This window comes from Pristiophorus japonicus, chromosome 12 (genome assembly GCF_044704955.1).
Source record: "Pristiophorus japonicus isolate sPriJap1 chromosome 12, sPriJap1.hap1, whole genome shotgun sequence".
NCBI classification, from domain to species: domain Eukaryota; kingdom Metazoa; phylum Chordata; class Chondrichthyes; family Pristiophoridae; genus Pristiophorus; species Pristiophorus japonicus.
The window spans coordinates 55,907,096-55,926,904 of NC_091988.1; the positions used below are offsets into that span (position 1 = coordinate 55,907,096).

At 44.3% G+C, this 19,809-nt stretch overlaps 1 protein-coding gene across 1 annotated transcript in view; it reads right to left on the minus strand.

Moving 5' to 3' along the window:
• dnase1l4.1 (deoxyribonuclease 1 like 4, tandem duplicate 1) overlaps positions 1–17,994 on the minus strand; it is a 49,976-nt gene extending 31,982 nt beyond the window's left edge. Inside the window, exons 1-4 of the mRNA XM_070894915.1 lie at positions 17,975–17,994; positions 8,908–9,017; positions 6,122–6,210; positions 4,214–4,297 (exon numbers count right to left, since the gene is read on the minus strand). Of these exons, the coding sequence (XP_070751016.1) occupies positions 4,214–4,297; positions 6,122–6,210; positions 8,908–8,988 (254 nt within the window). The 5' untranslated portion in view covers positions 8,989–9,017; positions 17,975–17,994. The remainder of the gene's footprint in view (positions 1–4,213; positions 4,298–6,121; positions 6,211–8,907; positions 9,018–17,974) is intronic.
• Between the last annotated feature and the right edge of the window lie 1,815 nt (positions 17,995–19,809).

The window sequence follows — 19,809 nt, forward strand, 5'->3', positions numbered from 1 at the left end:
TTAGAATGGAGTAAGTGTAGATTTTTGTACGCTCAGAAAAACCTTGCCTACACTTTATAAATTAGGCGTAGGGAACGACAGATCTGGGGGGAGGGGGGGAGGGAAGTTTACAAGCATTAAGCACTTCACTTACAAATAAAGAGCCATCATCAATAATAAATGATAAATAAATCAACTAATAAATCAACCAATAAATCAATCAAAAAAAATTAAAGTTAATAATAAAAAAATCAATCAATACATAAAAAATTAAGTTTCTATTCACCTACTGCAGTATCAGGACCCTTCCAACAGCATGCTGGGACAGGGCCCCCCAGAAGATGCCGGTCAGGCGGTCCCGCCGCTGCCACCACTTTGGGCGGGGCCCGCTCCCAGCAGATGATCACCGCCACCAAGAACTTTGGGCGGGGCCCGCCCCCAGCGAGATACCGGGCGGGCCCCGCCGCCGACGACAATGCCACTTCGGGCGGGGCCCGCACCCAGGAGAAGCGAGGCCGCCACGGAGGACTTCGGGCAAGTCCCGCCGCCAACGAGGTAAGAGGTGTCAGGCCACTCGGCCCAGGATAGGGGCGACGTCCCTTCGGCCAGAGATAGGGTCGTCGCCCGGAGACAGGACGCGCTGGGAGGGCCAGAAGCTACTGCGCATGTGCACAGCCTTCACTGCGCACGCGCGCAACTGCCAGCACTGTTTTTGGCGCAGGGCTGTAGCTCCACCCTGAGCAGCTCCTGCTGCACTGTGCCGAGCTGGAAACGGGCCTACCGATATCGGAGTATCACAAGGTAAGTATTCAGCGCAATTTCTGTTCTACAAATTAGGCGGGCCTCTCCGATGTGCACCGTTCTAGCGGGGGACCGAAACTTGAGCCCCATGAAACTATAACATTGTCATTAAAAAAATACCAACTGGTTCACTAATGTCCTTTAGGGAAGGAAATCTGCTGTCCTTACCCGGCCTAGCCTATATGTGACTCCAGACCCACAGCAATGTGATTGACTCTTAACTGCCCTCAGGAATGGCCTAGCAAACCACTCAGTTGTAGCAAACTGCTACCGAAACCAATAATAAGAATAAAGCCGGACGGATCATCTGGCATCGACCTCTGCATCAACTTCAGAACTCCCTCCCTAACAGCACTGTGGGAGTACCTTCAGCACATGGATTGCAGCGGTTCAAGAAGGTGGCTCACCACCACCTTCTCAAGGGCAATTTGGAATGGGCAATAAATGCTGGCCTTGCCAGGGACGCCCACATCCCAAGAACAAATTTTTTTAAAGCGTGTCTCAGCAAGCTGACTTGCTGGCATGGCCTCCTTTGTAACTGCTCCAGGTGTTGTTCCAACCTTTATGTTGCATCACCTGCCCTCTAATTCCACACAATACCAGCAGTTAGTTCAGACCTATCAATTGGCCCTTCATTGGCACTTTACAAATGCACTTCTTTTTGAATTTTACAAATATTGTTGAAGAATTTCTTGCATGAATACACCTGCATTACCTAACCCAGTTATTAGGGCCAGTTATATAAGCAAGCGTGGTCCTTAAACTGCCAGCTCTCTGCCATTCCATTTACAACTGCCGATAACTTCTTTTTAACTTTTACATTTTTAGTTGTCTGGAAATTCTTCTTGTTCCGCGCCTCTGTCATTTAAAAACTTCACAGCAAGTAGTTTATTGTTCCAACATTGCAGTAGACTTTGCAAGTTTGTGATAAATCTTTAATTGTTACGTTGTAAGATTAAATAGTTGGCTCCAAAATACGACACACAGTGGCAAAGCCGTTCCAAATCTGAACTGAAAGAACAAAAGACTTGCACTTGTATAGTGCCTTTCACAACCTCAGGACATCCCAAAGCACTTTACAGCCAATGGAGTTCTTTTGAAGTGTAGTCACTGTTGTAATGTAGGAAACATGGCAGCCAATTTGCACACAGCAAGCTCCCACAAACAACAACAACTTTTATTTATATAGTGCCCTTTTAACATAGTAAAACGTCCCAAGGCACTTCACAGGAGCATAAGAACATAAGAAATAGGAGCAGGAGTAGGCCATACGGCCCCTCGAGTCTGCTCCGCCATTTAATACGATCATGGCTGATCCGATCATGGACTTAGGTCCACTTCCCTGCCCGCTCCCCATAACCCCTTGTTCCCTTATCGGTTAAGAAACTTTTTTATCTCTGTCTTAAATTTATTCAATGACCCAGCTTCCATGGCTCTTTGAGGCAGCGAATTCCACAGATTTACAACCCTCTGATAGAAGAAATTCCTCCTCATCTCAGTTTTAAATGGGCAGCCCCTTATTCTAAGATTATGCATTGTAAAACAAAATTTGACAGGAGCCACATGTGATATTGGGGTAGATGACCAAAAACTTGATCGAATAGCTAGATTTTAAAGAACGTCTTTAAAGGAGGAAAGAGACATAGAAAGGCAGAGTGGTTTAGAGAGGGAATTCCAGAGCTTGGGGCCTTGGCAGCGGAAGGCATAGCCACCAATGGCTGAGCGATTAAAATTAGAAATGCTCAAGAGGCCAGAATTAGAGGATCTAAATTTTCCTCAGACCTGTCCTGGACATTCCAAATTGTTTCAGACCAATGAAAAAATATTTTCCTGGCCAACATTTTTCCCTCAACTAGCACCAACCAAAATAAAGATTACTTGGTTATTTATCTCATTGCTGTTTGTGGGATCTTGCTGTCTGCAAAAAATGGTTGCTTTGTTTGCCAACATAACAACTAGAATAGAATTTTATCTGTACCATGTGGGCAAAAATTATTGCCTAGGTATAGCACAGAGGAAAATCATGCAAGGAGGACTGCTTGTCTGTAACAGAGCCCACTGGATTTTCTTTCCATTTGTATTCCATTGCGTTTCAAAGTAATGTATCATACACAAAGCATTTTCAGATGTTTCTGACAGATGTTCAGAAAATTGGATGGACCCATTGGCAACAACCATATTAGCAGGATAAGACTAACGCAATCTCAATCCAGTCTAACCTGCAAAGTCGTCCTCATCTGGGGCTCGTACCCAAGTTAGGAGACCTGTCCCACAGACTACACAAGCAGCAGCCTGATATATTCGTACTCACAGAATCACATAAATCAGCCAGCATCGCAGATTCTATACCACAATCCCTGGGTATGTCCTGTCAACAGGATAGATTCGCCAGAGGTGGGGGCACAGTAGGAATGGCCCTAACAGTCCTTTGCATTGAAGTCTCATGGCTTCAGATCAAGCAAAGTCAAGTTCTTGCTGGTCATCACGTACCGCTCCCCTCCATGTTGAGAACTTATTTGGAGGAACCTCTGAGGGAAGTAAGGACACAGAATGTACTCTGGTTAAGGGGAACTTCAATTTCCACTACCAAGAGTGACTGGGCCTGCATCAGCTGGTGAGGGAGCCATTATAAAGGAAGTAATGACTTGACTTTGTCCTCGCCAACCTACTAGTCCCACACACGTCTGCATGATTACATTGGTAGAAGTGACCATCATGACACTTGCCACAAAAAAACAGGGTAAATCTAACCTAACCAATTACCACCAATCAGGCTCCTCCCACTTACCAATAAAGTGATTGAAGGGGTCATCGATTGTACTGTCAAGTTACACCTACTCACCAATGTTCAGTTCAGGTTCCACCAGAACTCATCACAACTTTTATATGCATGTATGCATGTAGAAGCTGCCAATGAAATAGATGAAATCACTGTATTCAAATATGGAAAATTAGAAAACTTGTTATGACAGAAATAAGCTGGAAACATGTATCAAGCAAAAAGGTAGTTGTTTGAACAGTGCACTTTCGCACACTAGAGAAGCAAGCCAAACTCAACCCTTTGTCTGAGTGTCACATGTCCAAACCCTACCTTTGACAACATTAATATTATTTTATCTCTGTCTTTCCTTAACCTGATTGATTATTTAAAGGGATCATATTGCCGATTTTGACATTCTTGTTCCAATATTGCAAACTGACACCAAAACAAGACTCAGCAAACACTATGGGAAATATTTTAACCTAACTGTCTGAACGTGAAACCCATGGGATCCACCCGATCCCAAGGGTTTCCTGCCCGGCAATTTAGGTTAACATTTCCGCTGTACTATTTACAAATGATATTGGCAAACATTTTAAATTAATTCTAATTGTATCAGGCATTTGGGTGCACTGTTCAGTTTGCAATCTTTTCTGTTGTTCCTTCACTCACCGATAAATAAAGAGGTACTGCTCCTTGTACGTTCCTCGCCCCAGGGGCTTGCTTATTGTGTAAGAGTAATGGCATTCAGCCTGTCTGCAGAAGTGAAAAAGTGGAAAATTAGCAAATAGCAGTCAGACCTCTCCAACCTATATATTAAAATCCTAGAGTTGGTAATGCTGTTATGCCACCAGTACATCGTAATCAGTGAATAATGGAATTCTGAGAATGAATTATTCTCAGAATAAGGGGTCGACCATTTAGGACTGAAATGAAGAGAAACATCTTCACTCAGAGGGTGGTGAATCTTTGGAATTCTCTACCCAGAGGACTGTGGAGGCTCAGTCTTTAAATATATTCAAAATCAGAGTTCGATAGATTTTTGGATATTAAGGGAATCAAGGGATATGGGGATAGTGCAGGAAAGTGGAGTTGAAGTAGAAGGTCGAATGGCCTACTCCTGCTCCTAATTCTTATGTTCTTATGTTATTGATGTCATATTAGTAATACATATTATTCTTACTCACTACATAGCATTCCTACATTTCAACAGTGACTACATTTCAAAAGTACTTTATTAGCTATAAAGCACTTTGGGGATGTCTAAAGGGCATGAAAGTCGTTGTATAAATGCTAGTTTTTTTATAAGTGTCGTTGTACCCTTCTCAGCCTGTTCCAGCTGAGATTCTCCTCCAAGATCCTGCTCGAAATTGTGGAGGATCTCAGGAGAGAATGACGGATAATTCATGCAGTGAGGTCTACTGCTGCCTTATTGCCTTAACCGAAATGTTCCTCCCTCCATGCCGTGGGACCGCCATTGGCCACGTCTTCCCAGCCCACTGCGTGCAAATGGCGGCAGAGGGTAGGACAAGGCCTTGGTGGATATTCCTTGTGTCCGCCTATGTTACCACAGCATCCACAGAGAAGGTGCAGGAAGTCTTGGGAAGCAGTGGTAATGGTCCTGTGATGATCCCATGGAAGGAGAGAGCATTGTCTAGACTTCCTCTCCTTCACATCGTGCCCAATGATTTGTGTCTGTCAGCCTCGGTCTCTGCCATGTTCTATGCAGGTATTAGCTGTAGTTACTGCCATCTTTGTGACACTCTGTCACTTTAATTCCATCTCCACCAGCAGGAATTTAATGGCAGGGCTTGATTAACATATTTTCTGTCTCGCCCCGTTGCCCCCCCCCCCAACCCCCTCCAACAGATTGAGAGGCTGGCTGGCTGTCGGGCGGCTAGGCCTGTGGTACCAGGCCGCAGCCAGGGAGCGGAGAGGAGGACGGGAGGGGTTGGAAAGACCAGGATCGGAGAGGGGTCAGAAGGCCAGGATTGGGGTGGGGGAAGGGGGGGGAATCGGAGATCGGCGGGGTGGGGGAGGGCTGCCGGATGGCAGGATCGGGCAGAGAGGGAGGTCGGAAGGTCGGGATTGGTGGGCCAGAGTGGGGATCGGGAATTGTAGGCCGGATAGAGGGTTGAAGATTGGAGGCTTTGGGGGGGGGGGTCGGGGTGTGGGGAACAGAGGTTGAGGGATGTCCAATTGCGGGAGGTTTGTGAGACAGGGACACTGGATCCAGCAGGTAAGTGAGAGGGCACTTGTCTCCTATATCCAGCAGTCTTCGCCCTCTTTTTCCTGGGTTCCCCGAGGCCCAGGAAACCTAGCCACCCAAAGTTAAATTCAAAATGGAGAATAGAAATGAGGCATGCAGCCTCATTATAATATTTAAAGTGCCAAGCGGCCTCCTGGGAGCAGGTTGCCCCCGTTAAGTGGGCGGGATCGATGTCGCGATTCAGATTTCTGCCCGACCAAAACATGCCTGTTTTTCAGGGTTAAAATCCCTCCCATGATCTAGTGGCTAGTCTACTACCGCAGCCACCCCACTACCATACCTAAAAAGTTTTGCTTAGTGACTGCACTTACTTATTCAGCTCCTCCATCAGCTTTGTAGTGGATTTTCCTGTCTTGTCAGTGACTTCCGTTATTAGGATGATGTCATAGCGCAACAGAATCTAAGCAAATATAGCAATTATACAATATTATCATCTAGCGCATCTCTAGATCAGTAATTTCTAAAACGTTGTTTGATCAAAAGTGACATAGAGGCATTCAATGGGTCTTAGTATTTCTGGTGAAATACATTCCAAATCTAAAATCCTTTTGATGTAAATTTGATGTGACACTAAAGGTTCAATCTGCCTGACTTGGGTATCTTGAAGAGAGAGTCAGCCTTACAGCAATCAGATTGCTTTGCAAAGTGCCTCACGTGAGACCCAGGGATTAAGAGGTTGGCGATGAATATGCCTGGTAGACAGCATTGGATTTGGAAATCTTGAACATCAAAGTGGTTGACTTGTTGTAAGCTATCCAATACAGATACTTCCACCCACTGAAAGTAGATGCCTATCACATAGCTGATGAAGCATGTCTGAGACTTTGGGCAACAGTCGCTGGAAAGCATTACTAACAGGCAAAGTATGAGAACAGATAATGTTTGGTACCTGCAATGAGTGGGTTGCAGCTAAGCAATCAGTTGCTGCAGATGCTCCACATCTCCAACCATTCACAAAGAGATGGTGTCCATACTGTGGTCAGCAGGGTAATGACAAGACACTAGCACATTTTATGCTAAGTTGTGTCAGTAACCTTACCATTTATGAACAGTTTCTGGTACCTGTTATCCACTTAGTGATTGCTCAAACCCATGCTTGTCAGTTGTCTAATGATCAAATAGTGATTATTCTCCATTGGGAAATGAGTGGAGTTAAGTTAGCTCCAAGATGATATGACTAGCAAGGGAATTTTAGAACCAAGGCACTTCTCTGTGATACTTAATAATGCAAGATCTGAGCTAGGCAGATCCACCATACTCTGGAGCACTGCTGTTGATCCACCGCAGGGCCTGGCTCATTAATGGGACCAACAAGAGTAGAGATTCTTCCCTCTCTGCTCCAGGCAGCCCTGTTGGACAGTGCTGTAAAAGATACTGTGGTTCTGGATAGAGAAGCAGCAGGTAGCTTTCCAATACTCTTATTAACTCCAGACTTGGGGCCAGAAATTCTGTAGCGCCCCGATGGGGGCGGGAGGCAATCTCACATCCGGGGCGATAACTATGCACTGAGTACTTTATGATGTCACGATCTGCAAGGCCCGGGCAGTAAGAGTTGCTGCCAGCACTAACCCGGCACTAAAGTTCGCTAACCCCTTAATGCCCCATCGTTAACCACTTAATGCCCCATTAGCTCCCCACCCAGGCGCTAACAGGAGGCACTAAGCAGCTGAATTTCTCCCCCATGGTTTCTCCAATTTTCCCCAAGGCAACCTCCCATCCTCCTTGCTCTGTAAATTTCAACTGGGAAATGAAAATCTTGTTTCATTCAATCCTTCAAAAGCACCGGGGGGTGGTGGGGGGGGGGCTGTAATATGAATTTGTGAAATGGCATCTCTCCCGATTTTAATTTCCATTACTAATTTTGCTATTGGCCATTTTACATTATCACTGAAAGCCAGAATTAGCCTCATGTTCTTTTTGTGTTTAATCAATCTCTCTCATCTTTCATTCCTTTGCCCATTGACATATTTGCCTTGTTTCAACTGGAGCTTGTATACCTCCTCCATTGCCAAAGCTGCCTCCGCAAAGCTCTGTTTCATCTTTTGTGGCAAACTCTTCTCAGAAACAATTCTTAACTTTCTCTGCAATCCAAGTTATTCCAATACTTGAATACAGTACAGTTATTGGAGGGGAACCTTCTAAAGCCTCTTATACTTTCTGGACTGGATACAAAATAAAATATTTTTTGATGCCTCTTTCATTCCAAACCAGTAATTAATATCTATGCTGCAATCTGTCTTGTCTCATAATGTGCACCAATGATTTTTCTTCTACCTGAAAATGTTTGGGTGCTTGGCCATTGGCACAGAAGGAGACACATACGTAAATGGCCACAAATATATGTGTGCACCTATATGATTATAAATGGTGGGAGAGAAATGTACACACATTTAGAATCACTGATATATGTACACATAGATCCTGCAGACATTATCCTACTGGGAGAGAGTGAGGGAAGGAGACAGACCCACGCAGTAACATGCAGATACATAGAAATAGGCATGGACACATGCACAAAATGAGATTCAGAGAAAGAGACACACAACGAGAATAATGACACAAAATGCCAGAGACACGGTGAGAGACAGAAATTAGAAGCAGAAGAGAACCAATTCTTAAAGGGGACTGAATTCCATTGGGGTGGGGGGAGAGGGGGGGGGAATACTAATAATCCCACAATTTATTACAATATTTTCATGGCAACATTCTTAATTACTTTTATGCAATTCACGTGACTGAGTTGGCAGTTCCTAAATGATTAATTGGATCTAATGGGTTGTTTGCTCAGAAACATGTATGCCATTTTTCCAAAGTGAGCATGTTAGAACCTGAATCTGACAGTGTTGTAGCCAGCAATAATTGCATCTGTGACATCATTGCACATTTTATAATCCCTGCTGTGTATATTTTTTTAAAGAATGGTCTGCTGGGGGAGGCGGGGTTGGGGCACGGGATTGGAATTCTATCTGGCACTAGCCTCCAAGTGGTGCAAGGTTTGGAATTGATATTTCATCTGCATTGTGTGATGGCTTGGAATCTTATAGAGTGGCGATGTGGTGCACAACTTGCAGCGTAAAAAGAATATGTTGATACTCACCTTGACAATTGTTGAGACAACTTCAGGTTTGGAGATTTTACTTGGCCCAAGCCGTTGGATATTAAACGCAGCAATCTTCATCTTCACTCTCAAGTGTTTGATTCAGGGTTCTAATAAAGCAAAATAAACAAACATATTCTCTATACGTGGATTTCTTGCTGGCACAAAACTGATTGTTGAATTCAAAAAGGAACTTAATTTACTCTGTGTTGCCGTATATTAGCTTTCTCTCCCTCACTCAGCTTTGAAAACCATAAGACTTGGCTTTTCTGAAGCCCAAGAATAATGGTTGTCATAATGCGCAGCAGTTAAACAAAACCATATCCATCACTCTTGGTCTTCACTATTAAAACAGAGATCACCGATATATTCCCACTGGTAGTGAACACTGAAAGTGAACACCTACCTAATGCTGCTTTGGTAGCCTTTGATAGGGGTGACCATACCATCCTCTCCACCATCGTCCAGTTGGGTGGGACTGCACTCGCCTGGTTCCATTCTTATCTATCCAATTGTAGCCAGAGAATCACCTGCAATGGCTTCTCCCCCCACTCCCACACCATTACTATCATTGGCCCCTTCCTATTTCTTATCTACATGCTGCCCCTCAGCAACATCATCCGAAAACACAGCATCAGTTTCCACATGTACGCTGACAACACCCAGCTCTACCTCATCACCACTTGTCTCAACCCCTCCACTGTCTTTAAATTGTCAGACTGCTTGTCCGACATCCAGTGCAGGATGAGCAGAAATGTTCTCCAATTAAATAATGGGAAGACCGAAGTTCTTATCTTCGGTCCCTGCCACAAACTCTGTTCCCTAGCCACTGACTCCACCCTTTACCCAGGGATTGCCTGAGACTGAACCAGACTGTTTGCAACCTTGGTGACATATCTGACCATGAAATGAGCTTCCGACTACGTCCGGGCCATCGCAAAGATCTCCTATTTCCACCTCCTGAACATCGCCCGTCACTGCCATTGCCTTAGCTCATCTGCTGCTGAAACCTTCACCCATGCCTTTGTTACCTCTAGACTTGACTATTCCATCATCATCATATGCGGTCCCTCAAACGAGGATGACTTGCTTCCACATCAAAAGTGATGAGTTCGCAGATGTTTCAATGAAGGACCCGATATTTCAGTCCTGAACTCCAGGGGTGGAAGCTGCCTGTGTGTGGATTTTTTTAACGTGTGGTGACTGTTACACATCAGCCACCATACAGGCTTGACAGAGCTAGGCCTTTATCCAGTGGCGAGGGTTAACCAGGACGACTGGAGACCTGCTCTGCTGCACGGACCTAGTGCGCACACATCATCCGAAAACACAGCATCAGTTTCCACATGTATGCTGACAACACTCAGCTCTACCCATGCTGCCCCTGGGCCTTCGGCTCTTCTGGGCCCCATACCCCCATTTACCGCACCTCCGCCACGATCTCTTGCCGCTCCTCCACCGCAAACATTCGCCGCACCTCTGCCACAATTTCTCACCTCTCCTGCGCCATGATCTCTCGCCGTTTCTCCGCACCAAACATTTGCCACACCTCCGCCACGATCACTCGCCGAATCTTAGCCACGATCCCTCACCGTTCCTCCGTCCAGAACATCCGCCGCATTTCTGCCTCGATCTCTTGCTGCCCATCTGCCCCGACCTTCCCGCTCCTCTGCTGTTCCAATGCACTCTTGGCCACCCTCCTATCCTCTGTAAAGTTGAGGTCATCCAAAACTCTGCTTCCTGTGTCCTAACTCGCACCAAGTCCCGTTAACCCAACACCCCTGTGCTTGCTGACCTACATTGGCTCCCGGTTAAGCAACGCCTTAATTTTAAAATTCTCATCCTTGTTTTCAAATCCCTTCATGGCCTCACCCCACCCTATCTCTATAATCTCCTCCAGCCTCACAACCCTCTGAGATATCTGCGCTCCTCTAATTCTGGCCTCTTGAGCATGCCTGATTATAATCGCTCAACTATTGGTGGCCGTGCCTTCAGCTGTCAAAGCCCTAAGCTCTGGAATTCCCTCCCTAACCTTCTCCACCTCTCTACCTCTCTATCCTGCTTTATCTGCCCTAATATCTACTTAGGTGGCTCGTGTCAAATTTTGTTTTAGAACATCAGCCATGATCATATTGAATGGTGGAGCAGGCTCAAGGGGCCAGATGGCCTACTCCTGCTCCTATTTCCTATGTTTTTATGTTCTTATTCCTGCAAAGTGCCTTGGGATATTTTACTACGTTAAAACGCTACATAAATACAAGTTGTTGTTTGGGTGTGTTGTTTACGCTTCCCTTGTGCTTAGTTCGTAAAGCAAATTCAGAGCCACATAGACTAGGTAGGTCTTAGATTCAAACTGTTATCCGCGCAGAAGTAGCTGGTCTCTGCGAGGACAACAGTCATAGGTGTCATGTATGTATGCTTGGGTTCATACCACCAGGGGCGCCACTGTCGGAGGTCATTGGGCTGTACGCATGTGTGTGCGGGCCAGGTATATAAAGCAAGCCACCATATAATGTGGGCACTTGGGACTGAATAAAGTTGAGCCAGGTTTGCACCTGAGTGAGTTTACAATATTCAGTCTATCGAGTTATTACATACATAACAATAGGATATACAGCATTCGGCCCAACCAGTCCATGCCAGTGTTTATGCTCCACTTGAGCCTCCTCCCATCTTTCCTCATCTAAATCTATCATCATAACCCTCTATTCCCTTCTCCTTCATATGCTTATCTAGTCTCCCCTTAAATGCATCTATACTATTCACTTCAACCACTTCCTGTGGTAGTGAGTTCCACATTCTGAATTCCCTGTTGGATTTCTTGGTGACTATCTTATATTGATGGCCTTTAGTTTTGCTCTTCTCCACAAGTGGAAACACGATCCCCATATCTACTCTATCAAAACCTTTCATAATTTTAAAGACCTCTATTAGGTCACCCCTTAGCCTTCTCTTTTCAAGAGAAAAGAGACCCAGCTTGCTCATCCTTTCCTGATAGATATACCTCGCATTTTTGGTATCATGCTTGTAAATCTTTTTTAAACCCTCTCCAGTGCATCTACATCCTTTTTATAATATGATGACCAGATTTGTACACAGTACTCAAGTGTGGTCCATACAAGGTTCGATACAAGCTTAGCATAACTTTACTACTTTTCAATTCTATCCCTCTGGAAATAAACCCTAGTGCTTGGTTTGCTTTTTTTGTGGCCTTGTTAATCTGTGTCGCTACTGTTAATGATTTGTGTATTTGTACTCCGATATCCCTTTGCTCTTCTATCCCATTTAGATCCGTATTTTCCAAGTAAGATTGTGACCTCGTACTTTTCTTACCAAAATATAATGCCTCATATTTATCTGTGTGAATTTCATTTGCCAATTATATGCCTGTTCTGCAAGTTTATTAATGTCATCTTGTAATTTGTTGCAGTCCTCCTCAGCATTCACTATCTCCCCGCCACGACCCGTCCCCCCACCCCCCTCCCCAATTTGGTGTCATCCGCAAATTTAGAAATTGTGCTTTTGATTCCAAAGTCTAAATCATGAATATAAATTATGAACTGAGGTCCCAGCACTGATCCTTGTGGAACACCACTTCCCACCTTCTGCCACTCTGAATAGCTTTACTCTTTATCTCTACTCTTTGCTTTCTGTCTTGAAGCCAGCTAGTTTGCTACTTTTCCCCTGACTCCACATTTTCTGACCTTATTCATTAGTCTATTATGTGGTATTTTATCAAATGCCTTTTGAAAATCTAGATAAATTACATCTACTGCATTACCCTTGTCTACTCTCTCTGTTACCTCTTCATTATTATATTTTTGGTTTCTAGATGTTCTTCCATTTTCTCCTTCAGTAAGGATTCCATTATTTTTCCTACCACCGATGTTAAGCTGACTGGGTTATATTTCCCTGGACATGTTCCATCTCTCTTCTTAAATATAGGTGTTACTTTAGCTATCCACCAGTCCTCAGGCACTATACCCTTTTCTAACGAATTATTAAATATGTGCAGTAATGCCTCTGCTATCTCTTCCCTAGATTCTTTTAAATTGTGCAGATGTAATCTGCCTGGACCAGGAGATTTATCCTCTTTGAGTTTGGTTAGTTTATTTAATATTTCTCCTTTTTTTATTTTAAATGCAGTTATCTCATCATCCAATGTCCTGTCCATCTGTTCTGTCTCTCCAATTGGGCACAATGGCTGCTGGGTGAGACAAGTGAAAGTTCAGCCAAGATTCTTGCTTCTTATCACAATCCAGTGGCCATTCTGGAACATGCATATGTGTGAACATTAGTTGAATTGCATACTGACACTCAGTCCACAATCTCGCCAACCGTGGTGAGTCAGGGGTGGCCGGAGTCAGTGACGGGTGGTAACTCTGCTCCTTGCTCCAGCCCACACTGTATGAAGAATCTTCCGTTGATTGGGCTTATTAAGCCTGCCCTGCGAGGTTCCAGACCAATTGAAGGAAGCGGCTCTGATGATGTAATTTGATCACACATCATCAGCTGGTTTCCTTAAAGGGACCATGGCCACATTGATTTTGACAGTTGTTCTTTCAGTGCTCTGCAGCTTTGAGGTGCTGCAAACACTGATTAGCACTGCATTGCTGCACCCACTATAGATACCCTAGAGGAGTATAGAAAGTGCAGGAGTGAAATTAAAAAGGAAATTAGGAAAGCAAAGGGAGAGCATGAAAAAATGTTGGCAAGTAAAATCAAGAAAAACCCAATGATAATTTAGAAATACATTAAGAGCAAGAGGATAACTAAAAGAGTAGGACCTGTTAGAGATCATAAAAGGTAATTTGTGTGTGGAGGCAGAAGATGTGGGTATGGTTCTTAATTAATACTTTGCATCTGTTTTCACAAAGGAGAGGGGCAATGCAGACATTGCAATCAGGGAGGAGGAGTGTGAAATATTAGATGACATAAACATAGTGAGAGAGGAATTAGTAACGGTTTTAGCATCTTGCTGGATAAATCCCCAGGCCTGGATGAAATGTATCGCAGGCTGTTAAGAGAAGCAAGAGAGGAAATAGCAGAGGCTCTGACCATCATTTTCCAGTCCTCTCTGGCTATAGGTGTGGTGCCAGAGGACTGGAGCACTGCTAACGTTGTACCGGTGTTTAAAAAGGGAGAAAGGGATAGACCGAATAATTACAGGCCAGTCAGCCTAATCTCATTGGTAGGATAATTATTGGAAAAAATTCTGAAGGACAATATAAATCTTCATTTAGAAAGACACGGATTTATCAAAGACAGTCAGCATGGATTTGTTAAGGGAAGTTCATGTCTGACTAACTTGATTAACATTTTTGAGGAGGTAACAAGGAGGGTCGATGAGGGTAGTGTGTTTGATGTAGTATACATAGATTTTTAACAAGGCTTTTGATAAGATCCACCTTGGCAGACTGGTCACGAAAGTAAAAGCCCATGGGATCCAAGGCAAAGTGGCAAGTTGGATCCAAAATTGATTAGAAGCAGGGAGCAAAGGGTAACAGTCGATGGATGTTTTTGTGACTGGAAGGCTGTTTCCAATGGGGTTCCACAGGGCTCAGTACTAGGTCCCTTGCTTTTAGTGGAATATATCAATGATTTAGACTTGAATGGAGGGGATATGATTAAGAAGTTTGCAGATGATACAAAAATTAGCCGTATGATTGATAATGAAGAAGAAAGCTGTAGACTGCAGGAAGATAACAATGAACTGGTCAGGTGGGCAGAAAAGTGGCAAATGTAATTCAATCCAGAGAAGTGTGAGGTAATGCATTTGGGGAGGGCTAACAAGGCATGGAAATATACAATAAATGGTAGGACACTGAGAAGTGTAGAGGAACAAAGGGACCTTGGAGTGCATGTCCACAGATCCCTGAAGGTAACAGGACAGATAGATAAGATGGTTAAGAAGGCATATGGAATACTTTCCTTTATTAGTCGAGGCATAGAATACAAGAGCAGGGAGGTTATGCTTGAACTGTATAAAACACTAGTTAGGCCACAGCTAGAGTACTGCGTAGAGTTCTGGTCACCACATTATAGGAATTATGTGATTGCACTAGAGAGGGTACAGAGGAGATTTACAAGGATGTTGCCTGGATTGGAGAATTTTAGCTGTGAGGAAAAATTGGAGAGGCTGGTGTTGTTTTCTTTGGAACAGAGGAGGCTGAGGGGAGAGCTTATTGAGATGTATAAAATTATGAGGGGCCTAGATAGCGTGGATAGGAAGGACCTATTTGCCTTAGCAGAGGGGTCAATAACCAGGGCAATAGATTTAAAATAACTGGTAGGAGGTTTAGAGGGGATTTGAGGGGGATTTTTTTCACCCAGTGGGTGGTGGGGGTCTGGAACTTACTGCCTGGAAGGGTGCTAGAGACAGAACACTCACCACATTTAAAAAGTACTTGGATATGTACTTGAAGTGCCGTAACCTACAAGGATATGGAGCAAGAACTGGAAAGTGGGATTAGGCTGGATAGCTCCTTGTCAGCCGGCACGGACACGATGGGCTGAATGGCCTCTGCTAAGTTGATATGCTTCAGTCATAAAACTGGCACAGGGCATACAAATTTCTCCCCTGATCTTCCACACCTCTATGTGAAGCAAACTGCTCTAGTTACGTGGATAGACTGGAGAAGCTGGAGTTGTTCTCCTTAGAGCAGAGTAGGTTGAGAGGAGATTTGATGGAGGTGTTCAAAATCATGAGGGGCCTGGACAGAGTAGTTAGAGAGAAACTGTTCCCATTGGCTGAAGGGTCGAGAACCAGAGGACGCAGATTTAAGGTGATTGGCAAAGGTGATATGAGAAAAATCTTTTTTACGCAGCAAGTTGTTAGGATCTGGAATGCACTGCCTGAAAGGATGGTGGAGATAGATTCAATTGTGGCTTTCAATAGGGAATTGGATAAGTACATGAAGGAAAAAAATTGCAGGGCTATGGGGAAAGGATGGGAGAGTGGGACTGGCTGAAGTGCTCTTGCAGAGAGCCAGCACGGGCTCAACGGGCCGAATGGCCTCCTTGTGTGCTGTAACCATTCTATGATTCTATGGTTCTAATCCCTGGCAAATTTTTCAGGGGTTCTTCAGATCAGCTGCCATAACTTTGGCAAAAGATCAGCAGAACCTCCCTTTATATGTCTATCCAGGGTTTCCATTGAAGTTACCAGCAGCCAATCTGAAGAAAGCACCAAATAATGTCTTTATAACTCGTTCACAACTGGTGGGGAAAAAAACATTTATTTTTAAAAGATATCAATGGCCCCAGAATGAACTACTTTTTCTGTTAAGTTTAGCTTCTATCCTGTGGGGGAGGGAACAGGTGGAATCTTGTAGTAGTGTCCATGAGTGCGATGCTCTCTGAGTTAAATAGGCAGATTATCGCTAATCTTTTCATTACTTTTTAAAACTGTATCACAAGCCTACTCAGTCTTTTTTTTATGCAGTGAAAATAAATCCAGTTGCTTGAGTCTTTCTTCATGAATTAATCTCAATTTTTCTTTGTTGTGCTGTTCTATACTTTAAACCTGCATGACCTGAGGCAGTGGTAGAGTTCTTGTGTAAATATTTTGTTATGTTTTCAGATGCTGGGTGGTGCTGAGGATTGTTACCACAATCCTCAGTGATGAGGCATAAAGTTCTGTCTCACTCTTCCTTGCCCCACTACATACTTCAAGCTCTGCTTTGTTTCAGTGAATGTCAACATATGTTTGTTTTGAAACTAAGCACAAAGGTCTTCAATAAAATTCTCACACTATGGAAATCACATGCGAGTGTTCTTGCAAACCACAATTTGAACAGTGCAAGTTTTTAGCAGAAAAAGGACAAGCGTCATCAGACTAAGTGATTTAACTTGGGCTACGTTTTGAATGTTTTCTGTGCTTTGCAGAACCTCTCTGTTTGCCTGAGCTCTTATTATCATCCCATAATTATTGCTGCCTCATTGGGGCGCAAACTGGACCCTCATTATTAACACTTTCACCGGACGTTCTGTAACTTCATCATCATCATAGGCAGTCCCTCGAAGCGAGGATGACTTGCTTCCATGCCAAAAAAGGATGAGTTCACAGGTGTTTCAATGAAGGACTTAATATTCCAGATCCTGAACTACATCGTGAAGGGTGGAAGATCCCTGTGCTTGGATTTTTTTAACGTGGGGTGGCCGTTGCACACCAGCCACCACATGGGCTTGACAGAGCTAGGTCTTGGTCCAGTGGCAAGGATTACCCAAGACTAACTGGAGACCAGCTCTGCTGCACAGACCGAGCGCCCACATGTATCGCAGTGTGGGCTGACCCGTGCTGCCCCTGGGCCCCTCGCCTCTTCTGGGCCCCAGATTCACGCCTCTCCTGGGCCCCGGTCACTTCCCTCTACAGACTCTTGCCGCTCCTTCACCCCTCCTGCTGTGCCTGCCCGCACTGCAATCAGCGAACTGGCTTCGCAGCCGTCGCCCTCCTGCAGCAGCACGCTGCTCCCTGCAGTGGTATGCCGCCGCACGCTGCTCCCTCCAATGGCCGCGGCCTGCTGATGCGTGTGGCGGCCTGGCCCGGAAATCTGTAACTTATCAGTTAAACCAGTCCCGGACCAAGTTATTTTTTCTCTACCAACCCCAACATCTATTGAATGCGAGAATCAGGCTTCATGCATTTCTTCTGTGTCTGGAATAAAATGACCTCAAAATCTGACACCGGTCTAACAAAAAGAGAAGTCATTTCAAACTGAGCTCAGTTTAATAGTTTTGTGTTGTTAGGTTTCTCTGTATTGTTGTTGACCAATGATTTGCAAAGACTCTGCAGACTAACTGTTATCTGATTTACAGATAGCATGTGGTCGTCTCATAATAATGTTGGAGACAAAATGTTTCTTTAACAAGAACTAGGAGATTGACTTATCAATTCCCTGAGTAGGTTGTTCTCAGGAATTGCTCTTTTCAAAGCTGAACATTCCTGAAAGTAGTTAGCAATGGAGAAAAACAACTTAATCCCCTACTTTTAATTAAAAGCTTAATTTTTAACTTCCCTACTAGCATTAATGCATTAAGCAAATAAACGAATGAAAGAATTCCTTACCTGCCACGTCCTGTATCTATTCTGTGTTCCTTTGGATGAGCAACTTAAGCCGGTGTTGCTTTTGAGCAACAGTTGAAAATAGTTAGAACCTGATAGACGAGTCCTGAAAGTGAAACAAAACAACAGTACATCTAAAGGGGATGCCGTCTGTGCTTGAATTATAGTTAAATGATGTGGACTATGCCAAAGGACTTTGTGCACAGTCCTAATTTATTGCCTGCAATAACCACTTCCTCTCGATAAGAGGCTAGAAATTCAGTCACTCATTACACAAAGAATCTCACGCCCTCAATGAAGGCAAAGAAAGACTTGGATTTATATAGCACCTTTCACGACTACTGGACGTCTCAAAGCACTTTACAGCCCATGAAGTACTTTTGGAATGTAGTCACTGTTGTAATGTGGGAAACATGGCAGTCAATTTGTGCACAGCAAGCTCCCACAAACAGCAATATGATAATGACCAGATAATCTGCTTTGTTATGTGGATTGAGGGATAAATATTGGCCAGGTCACTAGGAGATAACTCCCCTGCTCTTCTTCAACATAGTGCCATGGGATATTTTACATCCACCTGAGAGAGCAGATAGCATCTACCAACAGTGCAGCACTCCCCTAGAACATCAGTTGAGATTTTTTTGTGCTCAAATCCCTGGAGTGGGACATGAACCCACAACCTTCTGACTTAGAGGCAAGAGTGCTACCCACTGAGCCATAGCTGAGATTGTAAACATGTCACAAGTTTTCTGGCTCACATATGCACACATGCAGACACTTAAGCCCCAAGTTTCCGGCCGCGCCAAAAACGGCACAGCCCCGAGCTGCACGCCTGTTCTTCGCGCCTAAAAGTGTGCAGGAAAAAAACTATTTAATTCTCCGGCTCCTCGGAGCTCGATCTCAGCTTGGCGCGGCGTGCACTTCACAGCGGGGGGGCGGAGCCAAACACTTGTGCCGATTCTGTAAGCAGTGGGGGTCGGGTCTAATTTAAATGAGCCAACGTCGTGCCGGCAACCCTGCGCGTGCGCGTTGGAGCGTGCGCGCACGCGCAGTGTCAAACAAACATTGGCACTCGGCCATTTTTAAAGGGACTGGAGAAAAAGTGAAGATTTGTCTCTTGGACCCCTAGAAAGGCTTGTAATTTAATTTTTGTGATATTTTTGTGTGTGAGGGAGTGCTTTTAGCAGCACTGTTGAATAAATCACCTGCTGAAATCAGTGAGTTCAGCTTTTCACTGCTAAACTTGCAGAACCAATACTGCATTGGGGCATGCAAATTAAAGACTGTGTGTTTTGAGAAATAAGAGTGCCAATTCAACTTTGCAATGGATCAACGTCCACCAAGAACAAAGAATTTCTTGCATGTGGAAGTAGAGATATTAGTCAACGTAATTGAGCAGAGATGGCAGGAGCTAGATACCAGCAACAGAGGTCACATAAAAGTGCCACCAAAAGAAATGAAGAAACAGTGGAACCAAGTTGCAGAAGATTACTGAGCAGTGGTGCATACCATGAGATCTGGAAGCCAGTGTAAAAAGAAATGGCATGACCTTGGTCAAGTAGTTAGTGTAAGTAATATTTCCCATTTTTAATTTAATCGTAATTGTAACCTAGCTATCTGTATGTCCCACCTTGCAGACTGTCACACTCTGTAAAAAGTTATATTTTACTCTTTGCAAAAGAAATTGGCCCACAACAAAAGGAAGGCAACTCGGACAGGAGGACGCATGCCCAATCTGCATCCACTGACACCCTTGGAACAAAGGGTAGCTGCTATGATGAGTCGTACATGGAGAAAAGCAATCAGGACAGCACGCTAGGAAGAGGGTAAGTCCTGAA